Source organism: Hemitrygon akajei, chromosome 20, assembly GCF_048418815.1.
Source record: "Hemitrygon akajei chromosome 20, sHemAka1.3, whole genome shotgun sequence".
NCBI lineage: Eukaryota > Metazoa > Chordata > Chondrichthyes > Myliobatiformes > Dasyatidae > Hemitrygon > Hemitrygon akajei.
In genome coordinates, this window is record NC_133143.1 from 24010913 (window position 1) to 24034579 (window position 23667).

The 23667-nt window shown below is 40.5% G+C and overlaps 1 protein-coding gene across 1 annotated transcript in view; it reads right to left on the reverse strand.

Annotated features, from left to right (window-relative positions):
- LOC140713648 (lysophospholipid acyltransferase 1-like) overlaps window positions 1-23667 on the reverse strand; it is a 113844-nt gene that overhangs the window by 25332 nt on the left and 64845 nt on the right. The window contains exons 8-10 of the mRNA XM_073024015.1: window positions 22375-22567; window positions 13474-13577; window positions 3969-4033 (exon numbers count right to left, since the gene is read on the reverse strand). Of these exons, the coding sequence (XP_072880116.1) occupies window positions 3969-4033; window positions 13474-13577; window positions 22375-22567 (362 nt within the window). The remainder of the gene's footprint in view (window positions 1-3968; window positions 4034-13473; window positions 13578-22374; window positions 22568-23667) is intronic.

Consider the following 23667-nt stretch of genomic DNA (forward strand, 5'->3'; position numbering starts at 1 on the left):
GGGTTCCCCTTCCTCCACCATTGATGCTACCCTCACCCAGATCTCCTCCATTTTACAGACATCCTATGTTCCTGCTGCCTTAACACGGATAGTTCCTCTTGTTCGCATCAACCACCCCATGAGTCTCCACTACCAACGCATCATTCTTCACAACATCTGCTTTCTTCAACCAGACCCTACCAGCAAACACCTTTACCACAACCCCCCTCACTTTCCACAGGGTTCACTCCCTTCTTGATTCCCTTGTCCATTTGTCTCTCCTCACTAATCTCCCTCCCGCCACTCATCCCTGTAAGTGGCAGAAGTGCTACACCTGCCCGTTCACCTCCTCTTTCACCTCCATTCAGGGACCGAATAGTGTATGATTGCATATGACAGTGGCCAATCCCAAGGCATCCAGTGCTGCCTTCTCTACATTGGACCCACTCCCAATCTGACATGTCAGTCTCTTCTGCATTGATGAGGCCACTCTCAGATTGCAGGAGCAACGCCTCAGATTTCATCTGGGTAGCCTCCAACCTAACAGCATGAACATCAATTTCTTCATCTTCTGGTAATTTTTCTCCTCTCACCCTTCCCTCTTATTCAATTCCCCACTCTGACCTTTTCTTCTCACCTGCCTATCACATCTTCATTGTACCCCTCCTCCTTCCCTTTCTTCCATTGTTCACTCTCCTCTCCTATTAGATTCCTTTTTCTCCAGCACTTTGCCTCTTCCACCTATCACATTCAGCTTCTTACTTCATTCCCCCTCCCCCACCAATCTTGCTTCACATATCACCTCCTAAGCTTGTCCTCCTTCCTCTCACCCCACCTTCTTATTCTGGCATCTTCCCCCTTGCTTTCCAGGAGTTTTTAAGGGTCTCAACCTCATTGATTTCCACAGATGCTCCCTGACCACTGAGCTCTTCCAGCACTTTTTGCGTGTTGCTCTTGGGTTTCCAGCATCTGCAGAATCTCGTGTTCATGAACACAGAAAATAACATGGCCAACCACTGTACCCATAGAAGTAACCAGTCATACTAGTTCAGAATGTTTCTGGAGGCCCAGAAGGTGAGGTCGCTCCAGTACAACAGCTTCTCCACCTTAATTTCTTTCATCCACAGTTTTTCTGCAACTCTGCATTTCTACTTTACATTTACATCTCTTTTCTTTCTGCCAAGTTCATGGATTGTGGAGATAGGGGAAGGGTGAAGCTTGAATTTCCAGCATCTGCAGATTTCCTCGTGTTTGTGAAGTAACAGGTAGAGGTTACCATGGGTGTTGCAGCTCCAAAGTTGAATGTAGGTGGCTGGTGGACCACTAGTCACCCTCCTTGAAACTAGTCCACCCAGATGCCCAGTTGACTGTGGAGCCCTTTATAGGGAAAGCACTGCTTACCCTAGCAAGAGAGAGTGACTACAAAAAAAGTCCCAAACATTGCCCACTCTAAAGATCTGGAGAGTAGACCATGGCTGGCAGTAAAACCTTTTAAGCAGTCGAGAACAAAAGGTACAGCTGGACAGGAACAGAAGCCAACGCTGGATGAGCCTGACTGATTCTCCCCACCCTCCCAAGTCAGGGCAAGGTCAAGAAAGCAATTAATCAGACCGGCCATGGACGGCCTTTCTGCCGAACTCTTTGAAGTAGCTAGTCCTGAGACTCTGGATGCACTCCATCACATCCCAACCAGCATTTACCTGGAAGACAATCTGTAATAAGACTTTCAAGATGGTACTGTTCTCTTCCTTTTCAAAAATGAAGACAACAAGTCAGACTTTGTCAATGATTGAAGTATTTCCCTCATATCCATTGCTGGGAAGATTCTTACACAGATCATTCTCAACTGCCTCTTTAGCTCTGTTTCAGAGGAAGTGCTGCCAAGACTGAATGTGGCTTCAGATAAGCACACAGTACTGTTGACAAAGCCTTCTTGGTTCGAAAGGTTCGAGAAAGAAACACTGAGCAAAATGTGGATCTCTAGGAAATCTTCATTTTTCTAACAAAATCCTTCGATATATTAAAAGGGCAATACCCTGGGTCATCATTGCAAAGCCTGGCTGTCCTAGAAGACTCATCCAGATCGTTTGCCTCTTTCACGATGGCATGCTGGGTCTAATCCTGTCTAGCGGTGACACTTCAACAACATTTGACATTTCCAATAGCGTGAAACAAGGCTGTGTACTTGCTCCAGTCTTGTCTAGCCTGTTTTTCTCATGTTTCCTGAACCATGCTTTCCGTGTCCTTCAAAGAGGAGTGTAACTTCAGATACAGACTAGACATTGTGCTCTTCGACCTCCAGAGACTGAAGGCAAGGATGAAGGATCTTGAGAGATGAATCATAGAGGCACTTTTGTTCATGACTACATGCTTACAGCATATACAGTGGTTGACCTTTGTGGACAAGCTTGCTGAAGTCTCACGATTCTTTGATTATTAAGCTCAGTCTCCACAAGATTGAGGTCTTGTACCCAACTGCTCCAGGCTCTGTGGCTCATCCTTTCAGGAAAAGCATCAAGGGTACTGGCCTGAAGATAGTCGATCATTTCAAGTACCTTTTCAAGTTCTTCTGCTGGCTCTCTTGACATGTGGCTTGAATCAGCAAGTCTGGTCAGTCGCAAGTGACAAGCTACAGAAATGTCAATGTCAACTAAGATCAAAAATACAAAGCAATCATACTGACTAGCATTTTGTATGGCTCTGAGACCAGGAAACACATCAAACAGCTCAAGTGTTTCAACATGAGACCTTCACAGTCACTCATGGGCATTAAATAGCAATACAAGGTGACAAACTAGGAAGTGCTGGACAAGGCTAGTCTAGTTAGCATTGAGACCATAATCCTGAGGGCACAGTTGCACTGGACAGGATATATGTAATCCATATAGGCAAATCCTGCTCACCACACCAGCACCTTTATGGAGTTTTTGCAGAGGACCACTGGAACCAGGGACATCAAAGAAAGCAATTGAAGGATTGATTTAAAAGACAACCTCAAACACAACCCCAGCCTCTCTAGTCTGTACATGTGGCGAAGTTCCCTTATCTCATAAATTGTTACAGCAAATTTCTTCTACACCCTCTGCAAGACATTCACTAGACTATGATACCCAAAACTGCACATATTACTGGCAACTCTCAAGTTATAGCTGTTTGGGCAATAGAAATCTGCTCTTACAGAATTAACAAATCACAATCCAAAATATGAGGTATGAAATTTATGTGAAAACAAAGCAAATAAACACACACATCTTTCACTCACTTTTCTTGACACCAGCACAGATAATATGGTGTTTTGGAAAATCCTGACATGGACCACTTTCCATGCATGCAACACCTGCCACCAACCCCCACCACACCCTCCCCTGTAGCAAAGGAGTCATCTGTGCTCCAGTTGTGGCCAAATCAAAGATAATCTATATTGTTGCAACCTACGAATCCATCTACTCTCTTCATCATTTAACTGACCTGCTTTGCAACTTTCAGTGTATATAATCTCCAAAAAATCCTGCACTCATGACTGAATTGTGCCATTCAGATAATGTTTTCCCTTGTTCCTTCTGATAAACAGGTTTTCTTGTCAATGTTACGCTATCACATTGCCTTTCTACTATAAGAAAAATCAGGTCCTCAATGAAGACCCTAAGGAAAAATTACCTTGAATGAGTACCACAATCAACTATTTTTCCCACTGGCAGCCTTAGAGCACAACTACTTTGTGGTAGTCTTTTAGATATAAACATTGAAACCAGAATAGTGACAAGAAGTCAATATTTCATTAACATTGGAACTTTATTTCCAAATTTAAATGATCTTATGTAGATAATAAGGTGATGTTTTTCCACAACTTATTGGATCTGGATCACATTTGTTATATGAAGTGCAATATATATATATCACCACAGGACCTGTATTATTTGAATTGAACTTGAAGCCAGCTGGACTATCTTGAGTTGGCTTGCATTGGTGAGCTACTGTACTTTGCTTACCTCTTTAGCCAAGCTCCAGTTTGAATGTTCCAATTGTCCAGGCACATTTTAAAACTTGTAGCAGTCTGGTAAAAGGAAAATGTAAAAAGCTCTCAGTAAATAAGACTACTAACAGGGAAAAGATTGTCCAACAACATTGTTTGATAAAGGGTATCTTCTACCATCTTTTATAATGTTGTGAAAACCTTATACCACAATGCTGCTTCCATTTATTCAATCCACATATGCAACTTAAACACAACTGCTTTGGAAGGAGAATGTTTTTAACATTTCCTCTTCTCTGATATTTATCTAGTAACTGTGTACAAAGAACAAATACAGGGAGTACTTTGTTGATTTCAAGAGACAACATCTTTTGGAAAGATCTTGTAATTACTGGAAATACTCTGTGTACAAGAAACCACAACACTGTTTTCTGCCTTTCAGCAAGACTGACTAATGAAATACCAGAACATGGATTCCCTACTTACATTTCAAGTAAAAAAATAGCAAAAAACTTTTACTTTCCCGTGATAGTTCACTTCCATTACTCTGCCAGTACCGATGACTTTTGTTTTACTGAGCAGGATAAATGCATAAACACAAGAAAGTCTGCAGATGCTGGAAACCCAGAACACCACACACACAAAATGCTAGAGGAACTCAGCAGGTCTGGTTGCATCTACGGAAATTAATAGATAGCTGACATTTTGGGCCAAGGCCCTTCTTCAGGACTAGACAGGGGAAATGCATGGCATTAAATACAAATCTATGGTCTTCAAAGGAAAAACAGCAAGCACAATCGTGCGTGTTTTAACATTCTGTGGTGGGCATTTGGGGGGATGATATTAAACTAGAGGGCCTCCAAAAGTGGAATGGTTAAAAAAAAAAATCACAATCCTTAATTTATTCATGCTCATTGGTTCAGATCCAGACGGCATATCACCACAGATGGAGCTTTCAAACACTTTAAGCTAGCCACTTAAAAACAGTTCACACTTCTTCAAAAGGAGATACAAGTATTCTGAAACTCAGTGACCCGCAAATCATTCATAGGCAGGAGAGTAGCCCACATCCACACTTAGCAATTGCTTCAAATCTGACAACCACAAGTCACAGCATGCACACATAAATAAATACTAGAGGCTGTTCAAAGCTAAATGATACATTACTGATACTACATCACAGATACCATACTAACAGCTTCCTCCTTGTGGAAGGATATTATACAATCAAAGACAGTAGCAGATAATGGGTAGGGCAAAGCACTAACAACAGCATAACGCCAATGGAGCATACGCACTGTTGCTGCTGAGGCTGGAACCACAGAAAACATACCTAACTGCTCTCTTACTATCCTTCCTTTCGGTCAGTCCTGATGAAGGGTCTCGGCCCGAAACGTCGACAGCACTTCTCCCTATAGATGCTGCCTGGCCTGCTGTGTTCCACCAGCATTTTGTGTGTGTTGTTGCCCTTTTTACAGCCACTTCTCCCTTACAAACTCTTCTAATTCGCCAGTTCCACACAACACAATTTAAGCTCATTTTATTTTGCCCTATTCCACAAAAAAACCCACAATTTTGCTTTTACCTTTTTAGATATTCAAGAATAGCAACCCAGGCAATTTGTGGTAGAAGAGGAAGAAGACAGTGATAATAAATTCATATCATCCCATCATTTAACAATTGAGCCATACACAATGACACTGTACATTAGTAAGATGATGGGATGGCACACAATAAGTCATCCCAAAAATTGACCAGCAGGTGGCAAGAAATCAGTGGACTTGCTAGCCTCTTTGGGGGCTTGAGGTCTGATGTACTTTGATGCCCAACAATAATGGTTAATGGATATATATGCACGATGAAATGTTTGGTGCCTTGGCAAGTTTGTTGCAATTCAAGCTTGGGGTGCTTCATTATGACTCTGGAAACCAGTGATGAATGGAATTTGATGGATATCACGGTAGACCAACAAATTGACCTCCAACAGATTTCTAAGTCATGCTGCAAAAGAAAAGACCTCAAATCAGCAGCCTGTCAGTAGGGAAGTCTTACAGGTCCAACTATAGACACTTTGCAATACCCAACAATCAGCTCAACCTGCTTGCTGCCATGAATAGAGAGATGTAGTGCATTGCTAGCATTCCTTTGGAAAGTTACAATGCAACTCATCAAAGGCTAGAAACGTTCCACTAAGCATTAATCAACCTGGAAGTCTGCATTGCATCAGAATACTGGGACTGAGAAAGGGACATGATGTTTGGAATATTTATGTTGACTTGCATTTTTGGAATGTGGCCAAGAGGATGCTGATGGTGGGTAGCCACAACATGGGAGTGTTGATGTGAAAGGTGATTGTGTTTATTGTGTCTCAGTAACAGCGGGTGCTGAAAAACAGCCCAGCTGTTAAGTAGCTGCACGCTGTCTCCTCTCTTGATTACACCACAGCTGTATACTACATATTTTGTGGCATGGGTTGAACTCTCAGTGATGTTATCAAGTATACAGTGGATCACCACAGCCACTCTACTAAATACTACAAGGCTTCTGTGAATCACCCAGGCAAACTCATTTCTGCACAGGGCAACTTGTTCTGTAACATTCTGGATCACCATGCAGCATTTCTTGTATGCACATTGCCCACATACATGGTTTTAGCAATGAAATCAATATGAACAGATGGGTGTGTAAGTCTGTAAGGCAAGTGAAAGACGTTTGCTGGAATAAGCGTTTGATTGAGAGGACTTATCAACTGCAGTTTCCATCGCCAGACTCCAAAAGATTCAGACCACCTCAGTCAGATTCCAGTCAAGTTCAAAGTTCAAAATAAAATTTAATATCTAAGTACATACACATATGTCACCATATACAACCCTGAGATTCATTTTCTTGGAGGCATACACAGTAAAACCAAAGAACACTACAGAATCAATTAAAGACTACACTCAACTGGACAAACAACCAATATGCAAAGGACAACTAATTGTGAAAATGTGAAAGAGAAAAAAAACAAGCAATAAATATCAACAAGATGAAGAGTCCTTGAAAGTGAGTCCATAGATTGTGGGAATAATTCAGTGATGGGGTGAGAGAAGTTATTCATTCTGGTTCAAGAGACTGATAGTTGAGGGATAATAACTGTTTCTGAACCTGGTACAGTGTAGGTCCTGAGGCTCCTGTACCTCCTTCCTGACGGCAGCAGTGAGAAGAGAGTACCTGGGTACTACCAATGACCTGGTTAGTTGGGGTCCTTGATGATGGATGCTGCTTTCCTGTGAAAATGCTAAGTGTATATATGCTCAATGAAGGGCAGGATTTTACCCATGATAGACAAGGCCATATCCACTACTTTTTGTAGACTTTTCTGTTCAAGGGCATAGGTGTTTCCATACCATGCTGTGTTGCAGCCAGTCAATAAATTCTCCACCACACATCTATAGAAGTTTGTCAAAGTTTTAGATGTCATGCCGAATCTTTGCAAACTTCTAAGGAAGTAGAGGTGCTGCCATGCTTTCTTTGTAATTCAACTTAAGTGCTGGGCCCAGGATAGATCCTCTGAAATGATAACACCAAGGAATTTAAGTTGCTGACTCTCTCCACCTCTAATCCCTTGATGAGAACTGACTCACGAACCTCAGTTTCCTCCTTCTGAAGTCAATAATCAGCTCCTTGGTCTTGCTGACATTGAGTGAAAAATTGTCTTGGGAAACAGGAATGGACAAAGAAGGCATCCAAGAAAACACTGCATATTCTTAATCTCCTCTGCGCATGAGCGTGTCAAATACACAGAAAAGCACAGACATTGTCAGGTTGCAGCAAAATGGCAATTTTGCTATATTTGATTGTTGTGCTACGTGGAAAACTTTCTAGATTGTAAAATTTCAAAGCCCTGGCTACTCGTAAACACAAAATACTCTGCAGATGCTGGGGTCAAAGCAACATGCACAACACGCTGGAGGAACTCAGGAGGTCAGGCAGCATCCGTGGAAATGAACAGTCAACGTTTCGGGCCGAGACCCTTCGTCAGGACTGAAGAGGGAGGGGGCAGGGACCCTATAAAGAAGGCGGGGGGAGGGTGGGAAGGAGAAACTCTGGCTACTTTTGCTTCAGACAACAGCCATATGGAATATGTATATTTAAAAATATATTTGCTTTAAGGAAGTGAGGATGCTGTATATTATTTTCCAAATCTATATACTACTAAAACTCTCATTCTCTGTTCGTCTGTTTATGACCTCCAATTAGCCCAAACGGTGCAGTACAGCAGCACTCTTTTTTGACTTAAAATGGGCTAACTCGGGGGGACATCACGTGATGACGTAGGATCGAGACGCAGGGACCCAGCTCTCCCGTAAAAAGTTAATAAATTAATGTTTAAATGAAGAAAAGTTAGTCAATACTTTCTAAAAGTTACTTATAAACTACTCCGGACTGTGTCAAGCTATGCCTCAAAGAAGGAAGATGAAGAAAACTAATACTGGGAAGACTACGCAAGTTGGAACAAGAACAAGGCCCACGTCTACCGAGGAACCGCGGTCTCAGGTACATTATATCACCGGCGATACGGAACAGGAGACAGTGGCAACATTGGCCACAGGAAAAGACCACCGTGAGCTGCGCAAACGCGAAGGATGGAGCATGTGCAAACGGGAGCAACAAGAACTACAAAGCCCAGCTACCACTGCAACTGAAAGTGATAGCGAATCGGAGGGAGAGTCAAATCTCTCGGAAGGACCAGCTGAAGAAGGAGGCAAAAGTCCTTCTAGAAATATAGAAAAGACTTTGAGGCAAATAATGCGTAAATTAGACACATTAAAAGTAATTAAAAATAATCAAAAAATACTCCAAAAAAATTGACCAATATGGAGACTATGCTTGATAAAATGGCAAAGAGACAGGAAAAATGGAAAAAAGAATTACGGACTTGGAAACTACAACGGAAGATATGGTTGAAAGAATGGACAAAATGGAAAAGGAAAATATGGCTTGGACATCAGAAAGAAAACAATTTATGGAAAAAATTGATAAGCTTGAAAATCTCAGTAGACGAAATAATATTAAAATTGTTGGACTTAAAGAAGATATAGAAGGAGAAGATCCAATAAATTTTTTTCAAAAATGGATCCCTGAAAAATTGAAAATGGAAAGAGAAACTCCAATTGAGATTGAAAGGGCGCATAGATCTTTAAGGTCAAGACCTCGAGCTGATCAAAACCCACGATCAATTTTGATAAAATGCTTACGATACCAAGACAAAGAAAAGATCCTGAAGGCCGCTGCCCAAAGTGCCAAAAATAGAAACGGGCCATTGATGATAGCAGGGAAACCAGTTCTTTTTTATCCGGATATAAGTTACAACCTGTTGAAGAGAAAGAAGGAATTTAACCCAGTGAAAAAAGCCTTATGGGAAAAGGGTTATAAATTTACAATGCGTCATCCAGCAACACTGATAATTTTTTTGGAGGAGGGAAAAATTTTTTTTTCCGATTATCGAAAAGCGGAGGAGTTTGTACAAGAACTTCCATCTATTCGCTAATTACACATAGAGGCTTCCAAATGTAATGGATTAAAGATGAAGATAGACCCAAGGAACAGAAGTGATGGACATTTATGGATATTATAGAAGAGAAAAGCAAAATTTTAGAAATACTAAATGAGAACAGTATTTTTTTTTCTCTTCTTATACATATACTTTTTTATGTTGCAGGGGGGCTGGGAGGCTGTGGATCGGTTACTGCGGGATTCACGTGTGTAATCATGGCGGTTGCCATGACCCATACAGCAGAGGGGGGTAATGTTGTGTTTTTTTCCCCCACAACATTAGTAGGGGGGTATTTTGGTTTTTTTTCTTTATATTTTAATTTTTTTCTATCTTTTTGCCTGGATGATTGGTGGGGACACACATAGCAACACGGAGATTTTTATAAAGATTTCCCAGGATACCACGAAAGTGGAAAGATTAGGTATTATTATAGATTGGAGTAATATAATTAAAAAAAATAATGACTAATCTACTAAATTTTTTAAGTTTTAATGTTAATGGGCTTAAAGGGCCAGTAAAAAGAAAAAGAATTTTAACATATATTAAAAAAAATGAGAACTCCGTGGAGCATGTGGGGATCTTCCAACATCCAGGCATTCCCTTTTTTTTTCTTTCTTTTTTTTTAATAGGGATGTTAGGGGGGAGGGGTTAAGGGGAGGGGGGCTGGGTAACACTTTTTTTTCATACACATTTATTCTGTAACTATTTAAAAACAATAAAAAAAGTTTTTTTAAAAAATGCGCTAACTCACAGAATGCAAGCAAAGTTCAGGGTTATATATTCGTACAAAATTGCTCTCTCGTCAATCAACAGGCCCTGTTTTCCACACCAACCTGATTCCACCTTTCATGGAAACCACGACGCATGTGCACGGCCAGCCTCATGATGCTCACAGCTGCGACACCAACCGGAGCACAAGGGCAGGGCAGCTCTATTTCCAGCAGTCTCATTCTGCTAATCACCATCAGCATGTACAGGATTGGGACAGATCAAACTGTGATTCATCAATAAGAGATAATTAAATCGTATTGTAATGACGTACTTCAAAACACCCATCGAACCCTTTGCTGCAGTCAAAGGGCAGCAGTGACTATATAACGTCCATTTAGGAGAGCGCCAACCACATCATCAAGAGTAATCAGCATCCTGGAGGCTTTGGTGTTACTGCTTCGTATCTTCTATCAAGCATTAAGGTAAAAAAAAATGGTCAGCCTAATTATGCCACGTGGAAAGAGAAGGGGGACATTATGGTCAAGAGATTACGCCAAACGTCGTCGGGAAGCGGCAAGGAGAGGGAGACAACAAGAATCAGATGAGGCCAGGGCTGCATGACTCTAGGATCAAAGAGTCAGGACAAAAAAGATGACAGAAGAAGAGACAGAGGAGGAGAGGCATGCACATCTCCAGAATGACCACAACAGGCATAGGAGGAGGAGAGACAAGAATTGGATGAGGCCAGGGCCACACGACTCCAGGATCAGAGAGAAAGAACAAATGGTAGACAAGATGAAGAGACGAAGGATGAAAGGGCTGCACGCCTCCAGAATGACAACGAAAGGCACAAAAGGGTGGCAGATCAACCAGAACTGTTGCCATTAAAAGTGTCCTTCGTTAAACGAAGAGGAGCTGTATTTTCCTTGCTACGCGTCTTTCTTCTTTAATAAACTGAGCTTTTCTTCTTCAATTTCCAAAGCAAAGCGATAGCAATAGCATTCAGGAAAATTTAATGTTCATTCTGGTCACATCAGACTGCACTATCTTTCTCTCAAAGGGTGCCCCAACGGGTCACCCCGTTGTCTAGTATATAAATAAATGTCAGAGACTAAGTTAATATCCTATTCACTACGAAATAAATCAATTCCCATTGATTGTCATCCAACTACACCTTAAGATGTATGCAGATGTTTATTTTGAAAAAAAGATTGAAATGTTATCAAATGACAACATTTTTGTAATAAATGAAGAAACATATGATTCATTGATTTTTGTGCAAGTAAAAGCAACCAAGTCAATTTTAGAAATAAATGTTGAAGAGAAACATCATTTATGCAACAATATTTCAAGGATTGATATGAGTCATTGCTGAAATTCTAGATTACTTCATCTTATATCTTCTCAATGTTTAAACAATATTTAATAGAACCAAAGTGAATACTCCACAAGTGCAATGTTTATCAAATTTAAACCATGACAGAAACAAATACAAATAACCATGACGTATCATTTCAAGACAGTGGAACGTAATATAAACTAAATGCAAAACAACTCTAAATATTTTTAATCTAGTTAAACTTCAAACGCAACAATAGTGTGTGCCTACCAATGAGACTGCACTCATAAGGCTGTGATAAAATATTGCTGTGTTTACCCATGCAAAATATTGCAGTTATTAAAATCCAGAGTGAAACAGCAATGGGTTAATTAATAGTCAGAAGCAATCATTAAATCAGGAATTGCAAGATTTTCAAGAAGACGTCATTCAACTTCACCCATCTCCAAGTATTTTACAACATAGCATTCCAGGGCATTAGCCCTTAAGCATGATCCTTAAGACAACAACAAATCAGCTACATACAGGTAAAAGGTTATTGATCTGATGAAATTGTTGCTGGGAATTGGCATGGACCTGATGGGTTGAGTGAATCCTTTTTGTATCTCAACAAGTAATTTAAGTATGTGTGTGATTCCTGAGGTATTGTGATCAGATAATGTACTGGTGTGAGCAGCCACAAAACAGAAGGCATTTCTTGTTCCTTGGGATCCATCTCGCGCTGGGCAATGCCAGCAAATGAATTTACCCAACACTGTGGACAGAGTGAAGGAGACACAGGTGCTTGTACCAGCTGGCAATACAATATCATTAGGCCAAAACATTAACTCACTTTCCACAGATCTGACCTAGTGAGTATTTCTAGTATTTTCTGTCTTTGCTTTCCCACAATCTGTTGTAGTACTATATTAAATTTTTATAAAATATTCAATGAAAGTCTGAACAATTCCAAGTGACACTTTAACTCTTTGTGAGCTCACAGCAGGTAAGGTGTCAGTACCAGTTAAACACTTGTAGGTTTGTTAAATGTTTGCTGATAGTAACGGGATTCTTCCTTGGCTTCAGGCACAGCGGTATGAGGATGTCTGTTGATCAGACCAATTGTTTGAATGAAAGAAACCAGGCTGAGTTAGTGGCATGAGAAAGAGTTGGTCTACCTCTGAGTGTCTGTCGCTACACTTATAGAACTGCCCTATTTAGTGAGATGCAATAGTTTGGCAAATTCAGCAGAGAGGAATTTGAGACATAATGTGACTTCGACTAGAATGGGAAGAGAGTCTGGGCAGAAGATTGGAATTGAAGGTCTTCCTGGAGATTGCCGTATACCTCAGTGTTGACAACTTGAGATCAAAAAGCGTACAGATATAGTATATTGTCTAACAGAGCGGCTCAGGCAGAATGTTTCTTCTCTCAAGATTCACTGACCATAGCCTCTTTGCAACTGGGCATGTTATTGCCTTCTGAGGTTCCCTTAGAGGTGAGCCATTGCTGCCAGTGGTTTCACCACTGGAACATCCATGGAACGAGCATGCTGGCAAGCAAATGCTGGAGAAACCAATCCATGTGTAAACACATTTTGGAAGATTTCTTAGCATGCTGCTAAGTGAAGTTTACTGATGTTAGACTATCTCTCTACATGGCAAAAGCATAAACTGGTGTAATGCACTCCTTTACTGAGATCTTTCCACCATGGTTACATGGAATTTTGAGCCTCAGTTCAGGTTGAGTAACAATGGTAGATGGTCATGAGGAAAAGATTAAGGGTGTGTGGAAGTGCCAGGATCAATTTTGTAATTTGTAACTTCAATCCACATTGATCACTAGCTCAATCTGCTGTTGGTAAATTGAGTAACACTTCAAAAAAAAACTGGGCATTACTTATGTCAAATTTTAGATAATTTTCATAATCTAATTTATGCACAAGAATCTCACCTCAATATTCCAGATGTTCAAGTTTGAGATTAGGTCCCATCGCAAATTGCCATTTTTATCAAGGCCATTGAACCCAAAGCCAGCAGCATTATTGACTGCATCAGCTAAAGGGAAGCAGAAAATCACATGGTTATTGCATAATTGAAGTTGTGAAAGAACATCCAGTTACTGGAACAGTTAAACCACAGTTCTTATTTCATTTTACTAATGAAGAAATATTGCCATTCAGAAAGAAAGATTCCACTTGAAATGAATGTCAGTAGTTAACAACTCCCTCCATAACTATCGACTCTGGCTCCTCCAGACCTTCCCCACACACAGAAAAAATCACTGTTTTTTGAAGATACACAAATCACAATGAGTACTAATTAGAATTATCACTGGGTGAAAACTATTTGTCCAAGATAGAGTTGTAATTTACATGAATCTTAGATCAATAAAACATTTTTGAGATTGGATTTAGGTAACTTGTCCCACTGGGTTGCAAAATACTTTTACAGTAAACTACCAATAAGCTGGCATGATTGGGACTTTGATGTAGCCAGACTAGCAGATCTTCTGGACTAGTGGATGTTGTTTTATTAATACATCAATATACTTTCAATACATGATTTCTTTAAAGATAATACATAGTATTTTAATAAATTTTTCAATGAAACTGCTAAATTTAAAAAGAACACAAAGGATGGAACTCTGCTCAGCTTGAAGAATGCGTGGAAATAGGTACTCTGACAAGTAGAAAGAAGTGTGGGACTTGGGATCCTGTTGAATGGAAGGAAGTTAGAAAGTGATTTAATATCACTAGTACAGGTCATGAAATTTGTTAATTTTACAGCTCAGTACAATGAAATACATGATAAATATTGAGAAAAAAATGAGTTACATTAAGTATATCTATGTTGATTAAATTGTTAAGTTTAATTAAGTAGTGCAAAAAAAACAGAAATAAGAAAGTAGTGAGATAATATTCATGAGAGAAGAAGCTGTTCCTGAATCAGTGAACATGTGCCCTCAGGCTTTTATACCTTCTTCTCAAGAGTGACAGTGTGAAGAGGGCATGCCCTGGGTGGTGGGGATCCTTAATGATGGACACCACTTTTCCAAGGCACCACTCCTCGAAGATGTCTTGGGTACTATAGAGGCTAGTACCCATGATGGAGCGGACTAATTCTACAAGTTTCTGCAACACTGCGCAGTAGCCCACTCCCAGACTAGATAGTGATGCAGCCCATCAGAATGCTCTCCACAATATATTTGTATAAGTTTTCAAGGGTTTTAGTTGACAAATCAAATCTCCTCAAACTTCTATTGAAAGATAGCCACTGTCTTGCCTTCTTTATAGCTGTATCAATATGTTGCATCCAGGTTAGGTCCTCTGAGATTTTGACACCCAGGAACTTGAAATTGTTCAGTCTCTCCACTTCTGGTCCCTCTATAAGGATTGGTTTGTGTTCCCTCATTTTACCCTTCCTGAAATCCACTATCAGCTCTTTGGTCTTGCTGAAGTTGAGTACAAGGTTGTTGCTGTGACACCACTCAACTAACTGGTATATCTTTCTCCTGTACACCCTTTCGTCATCATCTTAAATTTTGCTAACAATGGTTGTATCGTCAGCAAATTTATAAATGGCATTTGATCTATGCCTAGTCACATTTTCATGGGTGTAGAGAGGTCAGAGCAGCGGGCTAAGCACACATCTCTGTGGTGTTCCAGTGTTGATCGTCAGCAAGGTGGAGATGTTATTCCGGTTAGGAAGTTGAGGGTCCAATTGTAGAGGGAGGTACAGAGGCCTACGTGCTGTAGCCTTTCGATCAGGACAGTGGGAATGATGGTGTTATGTGCTGAACTATAGTCAATAAACAGCATCCTGACATAGGTTTTTGCATTGTCCAAGTGACCCAAGGCTGTGTGGGGAGCCATTGAGATCACGTCTGCTATAGCCCTATTGTAGCCTTCCTGAGACAGGTGTCAATTCTAGCCATGACCAACCTTTCATCACTGTAGATGTGAGTGCTATTGGGTGATAATTGTTGAGGCAGCTCACACTGCTCTTCTTAGGCACTGGTATAATTGTTGCCCTTTTGAAGCAGGTGGAAACTTCTGACTGTAGTAATAACACAGGGAAACTGTCTTTGAATACCCCCACCAGTTGGTTGGCTCAGGTTTTCAGAGCCTTACCAGGTACTCTATTGGGCCTTGCTACCTTGCAAGGGTTCACCCTCTTAAAAGACAGCTTGACGTCAGCCTCCGAGACAGATCAGAGGGTCATCAGATGCTGCAGGGATGCTCATAGCTGTGTTTTATTCTCCCTTTAAAAGTATTAAGGGCATTGAGCTCATCTGGTAGTGAAACATTAATGCCATTGATGATGTTGGAAGTAATGGCCTGCCAACCCTACCAGAATTGAAGTGTATCTGATGAACACCTCTAAACTCTTCCAGAATTGTTTCTTGTCTCTTGAAATAGCCCTCTAAAAGTCATACCTGGTTTTCTTATAAAGACCTGTGTCACCAGACTTAAATGCCACAGATCTAGCCCTCAGCAGACTATGAACCTGGTTTATCCACAGCTTTTGGTTTGGGAATGTACAGTAAGTTTTTGCAGGCAGACACTCATCCACTCAGTTATTAATGAAGTCGGTGACAAACGTGGCACACTTATCCAGGCTCAAAGATGACTCTCTGAACACAGTCTAGTCCATCAATTCAAAGCGCCTGTTCCATACTTTCTTGGTCCTCCCTACTGGTGTTGCAGCCTTCAGTCTCTGCCTATAGTCATGGAGTATTAGTACAGCCAGGTGATCAGACTTCACGAAGTGTGGGTGTGGGATAGTCCGGTAAGCACTCTTGATCTTAGTGTAGTAGTGGCCCAGTGTGTTATTTCCTCTGGTACTACAGGCAATCTGTTGATAATAATTAGTGACTTAAGTTGGCCTGGTTAAAATCCCTCAAGATGATGGGAAGGCATCAGGGTGTGCTGTTTCATGTCTGTTGATTACAGCTCAGTTCATCTGGAGCCCATCTGACATTAGCCTGAGGTGGAATGTACACCGCTAGCAAAATGATCACTGAAATATCCCACGGCAGGTAAAATGGCTGGCACTTAATTGCGAGGTATTCCAGGTCTGGTGAGCAATATTGGGACGTCCCCGACACATTAGTATAGGACAAGAGATGCTTCTGCTTCTGAGAGATGCCACCGACCAACCTTGATGATGTACAGTGAACCCGCCGATCTGAATTGCTGCATCTGGCAAGGGAGGGGTTTATCAGGATTCTGTAAAACAAGGAACACACACAGTCCAAATGTCCCTTTGTTACATCACCCAAGCTCTGTGATCATCAATTTTATTTACCAGAGACTGCACATTTGCCAGCAAGATAGTTGGACTTGGAGTCGAAAACCTTTTTTTAAAAAAAAAAGCACACCATCGGACCAGCATATTGACCCCTCTTTTGCTGGCAGCTCATTAAAGGAGCAGTGTGTTGGCCACAGTCCATTTCCTTCTGTTTTAAGCAGTGATTGATCATTCAATTGCATTAAAACTGCATCACTGACTGTACCTATCTTAGATGCAGTTATGGTTTTCAGCTGTTGCAGGCTAAAACAAGAATATTTGATGATTTGCATTGCTTTCAACTAGAGCTGCCATTTTTGCATTATCCTTATTGGCGCTCCAGAAGTGCAGGAAATTTTGCCCAGTGACCTAGATACCAACCCACTGGAATTTTTAAATGGTCATATATCAGATTTTCATTGATTTATTGTTCATTGCACTTGCTGTTGATCAAGGTTGTGGACTAAAATGTCTATGTCACACCGTGGAAAGGTTGCAATGTTAATTTCTGTAAAGCAATGGGGAAAAGCAATTTTTCTTCATCATGTGTGTATGCCTGAGACAGAAAAATCAGAGTGGCCCAAGAGGGAAGGGTGTGCATGAAAAGAGGGGGGAGAAAGAGCAAAGAGAGAGGCTCTGAAGGTTTCAGAGGATGGACTCAGCAGGGGGGGGTGGAAGGGGAAAAGGGGGGAGAGAAAGAGAATAAGAGAGAGGGAGAGCAAGAGGGGGCAAAGGGGAGACAAGAGACTTTTTGAAGCAAGAAGTGTTCCAGCTTGTATTGCTTAATTTGTTTTAACATTTACCAGTGCCTTTGAACCACTGCCAAATAGCTCTCTATTTTATTTTTCAAAAAGCATCCTTGCAAAAGGATCCTGATAGTCCTCGATTGTGTTTTGAAAACATACATCATTCTATTTTTCATTCCAACAGCATCTTAAAACTTGAAATAAATAAAAACAGCAACACAGCACTTAAAAGTCAGAACTTCTGTGTGTATGTACCTAGAAAAAAGGCAACTAAAATAGGTGTCGGATCTCTAAAGAACAAGGCTGATAAATTAATAACAGGAGATTAAAAAAATAGATAAGTGATATTTTGCATCAATTTTCACTGTGGAAGACATTGCAAATATCCCCAAGGTAACAACAAATGGGTTAATTTCGATTAACAGGGAGCAACATGTACAAATCCCAATCACAACAGTTAAAAATGTATGGGAAACTTATGTAATTAAAAACAGACAAATCGTTGGGATTAAATGGCAAGCACCTGATGATTTTAAAAGATGGAGCTTGGGATACAATGGATCCATTTGCTGAAAAATTTCAAAACTAGTTAAATTGCATCAGAAAATTTGAAAACAGCCAATTTGACCTTCATTCAAAAAGGGAAGGAGACAAAAGGCAGGGAACAATAGTTCAAAGTAAATTTATTATCAAAGTGTGTATATGTCATATTATACAACCCTGAGATTTATTTTCATGTGGGCATTCACAATAAATACAAGAAACATAACAGAATTATTGAAAGACTGCACCCAACGGGACGGACAACCAGTGTCCAAGAAACTAACTGCAAATGCAAAAGAAAAAACAAAGAAATAATAACAATAATAAGTAAGTAATAAATATAGAGAACGTGAGATAAGGAGTCCTTGAAAGTGAGTCCATAGATTGTAGGAACAGTTCAGTGATGGAGTGAATGGAGGTACAGTATCCCCTCTGGTTCGAGAGTCTTATGGTTGAGGGGAAATTACTGTTCCTGAACCTGGTTTGGGTCCTGAAGTTCCTGTAATTCCTTCCTAATAGACACAGTGAGAAAAGGGGATGGCCTGAAAGGTGAGGGTCCTTGATGATGGATGCTTCTGCCCTGCAAAAGCGCTCCATGTAGGTGTGCTTAACGGTGGGGAGGGCTTTACCCATGATGAACTGGACCATATCCACTACTTTTTGTAGGCTTTTCCATTCAATGACATTGGTGTTTCTATTCCAGGCCATGATGCAACTAGTCAATATACTCTCCACCACACATCAATAAAGTTTGTCGAAGTTTTAGATATCATGCCAAATTTCACAAGCTTCTAAGAAAGTAGAGTCACTGCCGTACATTCTTGATAATGGTACTTACGTGCTGCACCCAGGACAAATACCTTGGTGTTATCTGAAATTATAACATTGAGGAATTTAAAGTTGCTGATCCCTTCCACCTCTGATCCCCCAATGAGGACTGGCTCGTAGACTTCCAGTTTCCTCCTCATGAAATCAATAATCAGCTCCTTGGTCTGGCTGACATTAAATGAGAGACTGTTGTGGACCTCTCAGCCAATTTTTCAAATACCCTCCGATATGCAGATTTGTCACCACCTTTGATTCAGCCAACGACAGTGGTGCTGTCAGCAAACTTGAATATTGCAGTGAAGCAGTCCATAGCCACACAGTCATAAATGTAAAGCAAGTAGAGCAGGAGGGTAAACACACAACCTTGTGGTGCAGCTGTGCTGATAGAGATTGTGGAAGTGTTGTTTCCAAGGGCCTGCAAGTGAGGAATTTGAGACTCCAATTGCACAAGGAGATATTGAGGCCAATTTCTTGAGGCTTATTGATTAGTTTTGATGGAATGATAGTATTGAATGCAAAGCTGTCATAAGTGAAAAGCATCCTGATATATGCATCTTTGCTGGAGATGTGTTCCAGAGTTGAATGAAGACCCAGTGAAATGGCATCTGCTGTTGACCTGTTCTGGTGGTAGGTAGATTGAAGCAAATCCAAGTCAATGCTCAGGCAGTAGTTGATAGTTTTCATCAACCTCTCAAAGCACTTCATTGCAGTGGGTGTAAGTGCTAAGGAATGATACACATTGAGGCAGATTACCACATTCTTCTTAGGCACCGGTACAACTGAAAACTGCTTGAAGCAGGTGGGTATCTCAAAGAAAGGCGTTAAAGATATCAATGAACACTCCAACCAGATGATCAGCACAAGACTTTAATACTCATCTGCCCAGGTACCCCATCTGGGCCAGATGCATTCCGTGGGTTTACCCCTGAAGGATGCTGTCATGTCAGAAACTGAAATCGCAGGATCATTGGGGGCTGTGCGAGTTTGTGAAGGTTCCTATGTGTTTTGATGGTTAAAGCAAGCATAAAAGGCATTGAGCTCATCTGAGAGCAAAGCTTTGGTATGTATGTCACTTGGTTTCACTTTGTAGGTTTCAAGCCTCACCACAGCTGTTGAGCATCCTTCATTGATTCAAGTTTGGTCCAGAAATGCCACTTACCACATGAGATGGCTTTCTGGTGTTCGTATCAGGACTTCTTGTATTTTACTTGCGCACCAGACCCGAATGCCACTGATCTGGCCCTCAGCAGATTGTGGAGCTCAAGATTCATCCAAGGCTTCCCTATGGGGAAGACAATGATTTTGCGGGGACACACCTACAACTGCTTTATGAAGTTCTTGACAACCGTGATGTATTCATTCAGATCCTCTGATGAACCCTTGAACACGGCCCAGTCCAACTTGAAATAATCCCGCAGCCGCTCCTCTGCTTCTTGAAACTGCCTCTTTGCTGTCCTCATCTCTGGAGCCTTGCTCTTTAGCTTCTGCCTGTATGCAGGTAGGAGGAGGACAGACAAGTGATCAGATCTTCTGAACTGCAGTCTGGGCATGGAACGGTAGGCATTCCTAATTGTGGTATAGCAGTGGCTGAGTATGTTGGGACATCTGGTGCTGCAGGTGATATGTTGATGATAATTTGGCAGATGTTTCTTCAAACAAGCCTGAATGAAGTTCCCAACAATGAATTGAATGACGTCTGGGAAGGCTGTTACTTGTTTGCTGACGTCGGCACTCAGTACCCTGAGTGCCTGTTTAACAGCGGCCTTTGGCAATATAGAGGCAGTTTAACATACATTGTTGTCAAAATGCTAGAGCTCATATTCAAAGAGGAATTTACTGCTTATTTAGGAAGGCTGAATATAATCAAATTTAGCCATGGTTTTATGAAAGGTGAATCATATTTGACAAATTTGCTTAAATAGTTTAAGGAAATGATAGGGAGAGTTGATAAAGGAAAATCTGTAGTTGTAGTTTGATTTCTAAGAGACATCTGACAATGTGTCACATCAGAAGCTGGTGGATATATCAAAAACCCAGGGTACTGGAGGAAGTGTGTTAACATGGATTAAAACTGGAAGTTGCACAGAAAACAGATTTAGAATAAATGTGCCCTTTTCAGGTTAGTAGGTGTAACTAGTGGACTACCCCAGGGATCAGCTTTAGACTCTCAATTGCTTACTATTGATAGTAATAAACTGGAGGAGGAACAAAAATGCTAAGGTGTCCAAAGATACAAATATATGTGAAGGGTAAGTCATAATGAGGACATGGTGATTCTACACAGGATATAGAGATTAAGTTACCTGACAAATGAAGTTTAAATTGATGAAGTGTGAGGTCATGCAATTTGGTAAGAGGAATCAAAAGGCAGTTGATTATCTATAAGGAGAGGGAATGCAAATGAGTACGGTTCAGAGGAATCTTGATGTTCTACTGAATTAATCACAAAAAGTTAGCAGGCAGATCTAATAAGTAGTTAAGATGGCAAGTAGCATATTGCTGCTTGGATTGAGTTGTTCTCCAATCTTGGCAACTTACTTGTAAACATTTCATCACCATACAAGGAGACATCATCAATCTGCAGTTAACTGTGGGGTCCTCTGAATGCTTGGCCTTTATTATACTTTTCAATCGGCTGATTGGTCATTATTACAGAAACTCAACTGTGATGTGGGCAGGAAATCTAGTCGCTGATTGGTTGCCTGGCGAATTTCGTGTGTTGTGGTCTGGAATTTTGCCCACATTGGCTAATAAATAGGTTCGAGGTCTACACGTCTGTTTACAGAATTGTTCACGGAAAAACAGGCTTCTAGGAATTCTCTTGCATATCACGTGTTTGCTTGTGCCATGACTTTCACCGATGCCCAGTCAAATTTGTGCCCCTCTCTATCTTCATGGGTAGAAACTAGGGAGAGTTGATCATGCAGTTATTGCTCTTTATTGTAAACGATTGGAGTTTTAGAAAAGGGAGTTTTTGTTCCTCATACTTAAAGGAGGATATGATAGAACTGGAAGCAGCACAAGGGAGAAGGGTGGGAAAGGAAACTGAAAAACGATTTCCATTTAAAGCAATCTGGTATTCTAGAAAGCAAAGAACCATTTTGGCAGAAGGAAATTAAATGAAACAAATATTTTCCTTTTATTACTCAAATTCCATTGATCCACCCAGGCTGATTTCAAAAAGTTCATCACAAAAATAAAACATTTATGCATATTCTACACTCTGAATTTTTTTATAATTTTCAGCTATTGTCTCTTCAATAAACAAAGGCAAATAAAGGTTAAACTTCTGTTAATATCAAATTACTCTGTTGTTTCTGAAATAATTTGTTAATGTCTAACATGTGATGACTTCTGCCTTTTCTTTTGCTCCATGGTTCAAACAAAGATTGCAGAAGCTTTAGTTCATCATAAAAATGGTAGTAACATGCACCAAAATACTCTACCTAAAGTCCAAGCAAAGTAATACTTGGGTCTAGATGCATGAACTGAGATGACGAGGTAACAGAGTCTCCAGAAGAATGAGGTTTCACTTATAAACTTATCATCCACGTTATAAGAGATAGGAAAGTTCTTGGTAATTCCCATAAACCAAACCATACAGAAAATGGTGATAAGAATTTTGTTTGCCACAGCTTTCTAGAAAAACAAAAACAAATGTCAGAAAAATTCATATTTTGATGGAACAGTATCATCAGTAATAACATTCCTGTATGTGGAGATATATGAAAATAAAATAAAAATGCAACAATTATATTAAAATAAAGCAATTTTAACTCAAGGAACCTTTCTCATTACTTTATGGATCCTTGCAGAAATCAAAAATAAAATATTGATTAGCAATAATAATGGGGTATAAAGTGGAATGTGCACACTGGGGTTGTGATGCATTACTCACTGGCAACAGACAAGCCCATAATCAAATGAAAAGCCAACCTAAAGCTGAAATACTAGTATTTATCAGTGTGATTCCAGTGGTGGTATAGCAGACCATGGAAAATAAATTTACAGTACTTATTTTAAAATATACTCAAACATAATCCATCTGCCAACATTCTCTTTTCCACTTAATTCACAATTTCTGATGCATAAGTTAGAAATTGTGCTAGCATCAGCTCTCACTTGGGCACTCCCTTCACCATGACCCAGCCCTTGTGGCTTTCTTTGGTCGGACTGCAAGAAGCACCACCTACATGTTCAGGCATCAGAACAGTGCAAGACAAAAGGTAGCAACCCATCATTTGTGCTATCACGTTCAGCTTCCAACTCAGCTATTGATCTACTGAGTACTCTAGAGCAGTGGTCCCCAACCACCGGGCCATGAATCACTGCTCTGGAGTGTAGCTAAGGTGCATGACCTGCATCAGATTTGTCTTTGGACACAAGCAGCCTGCAATCAGAATGCCAGGTATAGATGAGTTTAGTTCTGTAGAAAGCGAGGTTCCTCATAAATACTGCAGTGTTTGTACTGTATTTACAGAGATCTACTAGAGTGGGAATTCACTGACTTGGTCCTAAGGTAATCTAATTTAAACAGGGGCATATTTGTCTTGGAGGCTGTGCAGCCATTAGCTTGACGTTTTACATTAAAAGGATGAGGAAATTTGAATAAATTGTACTTACAATCGCTGGCATTTAGAAAAGGGACAGATGATCTTATTAAGACGCAAGATTCTGAGAATAGATACTAGCAGCACACTTCGCATGGTGGAAGAGTGTAAAGCCAGTGGATATGGTCT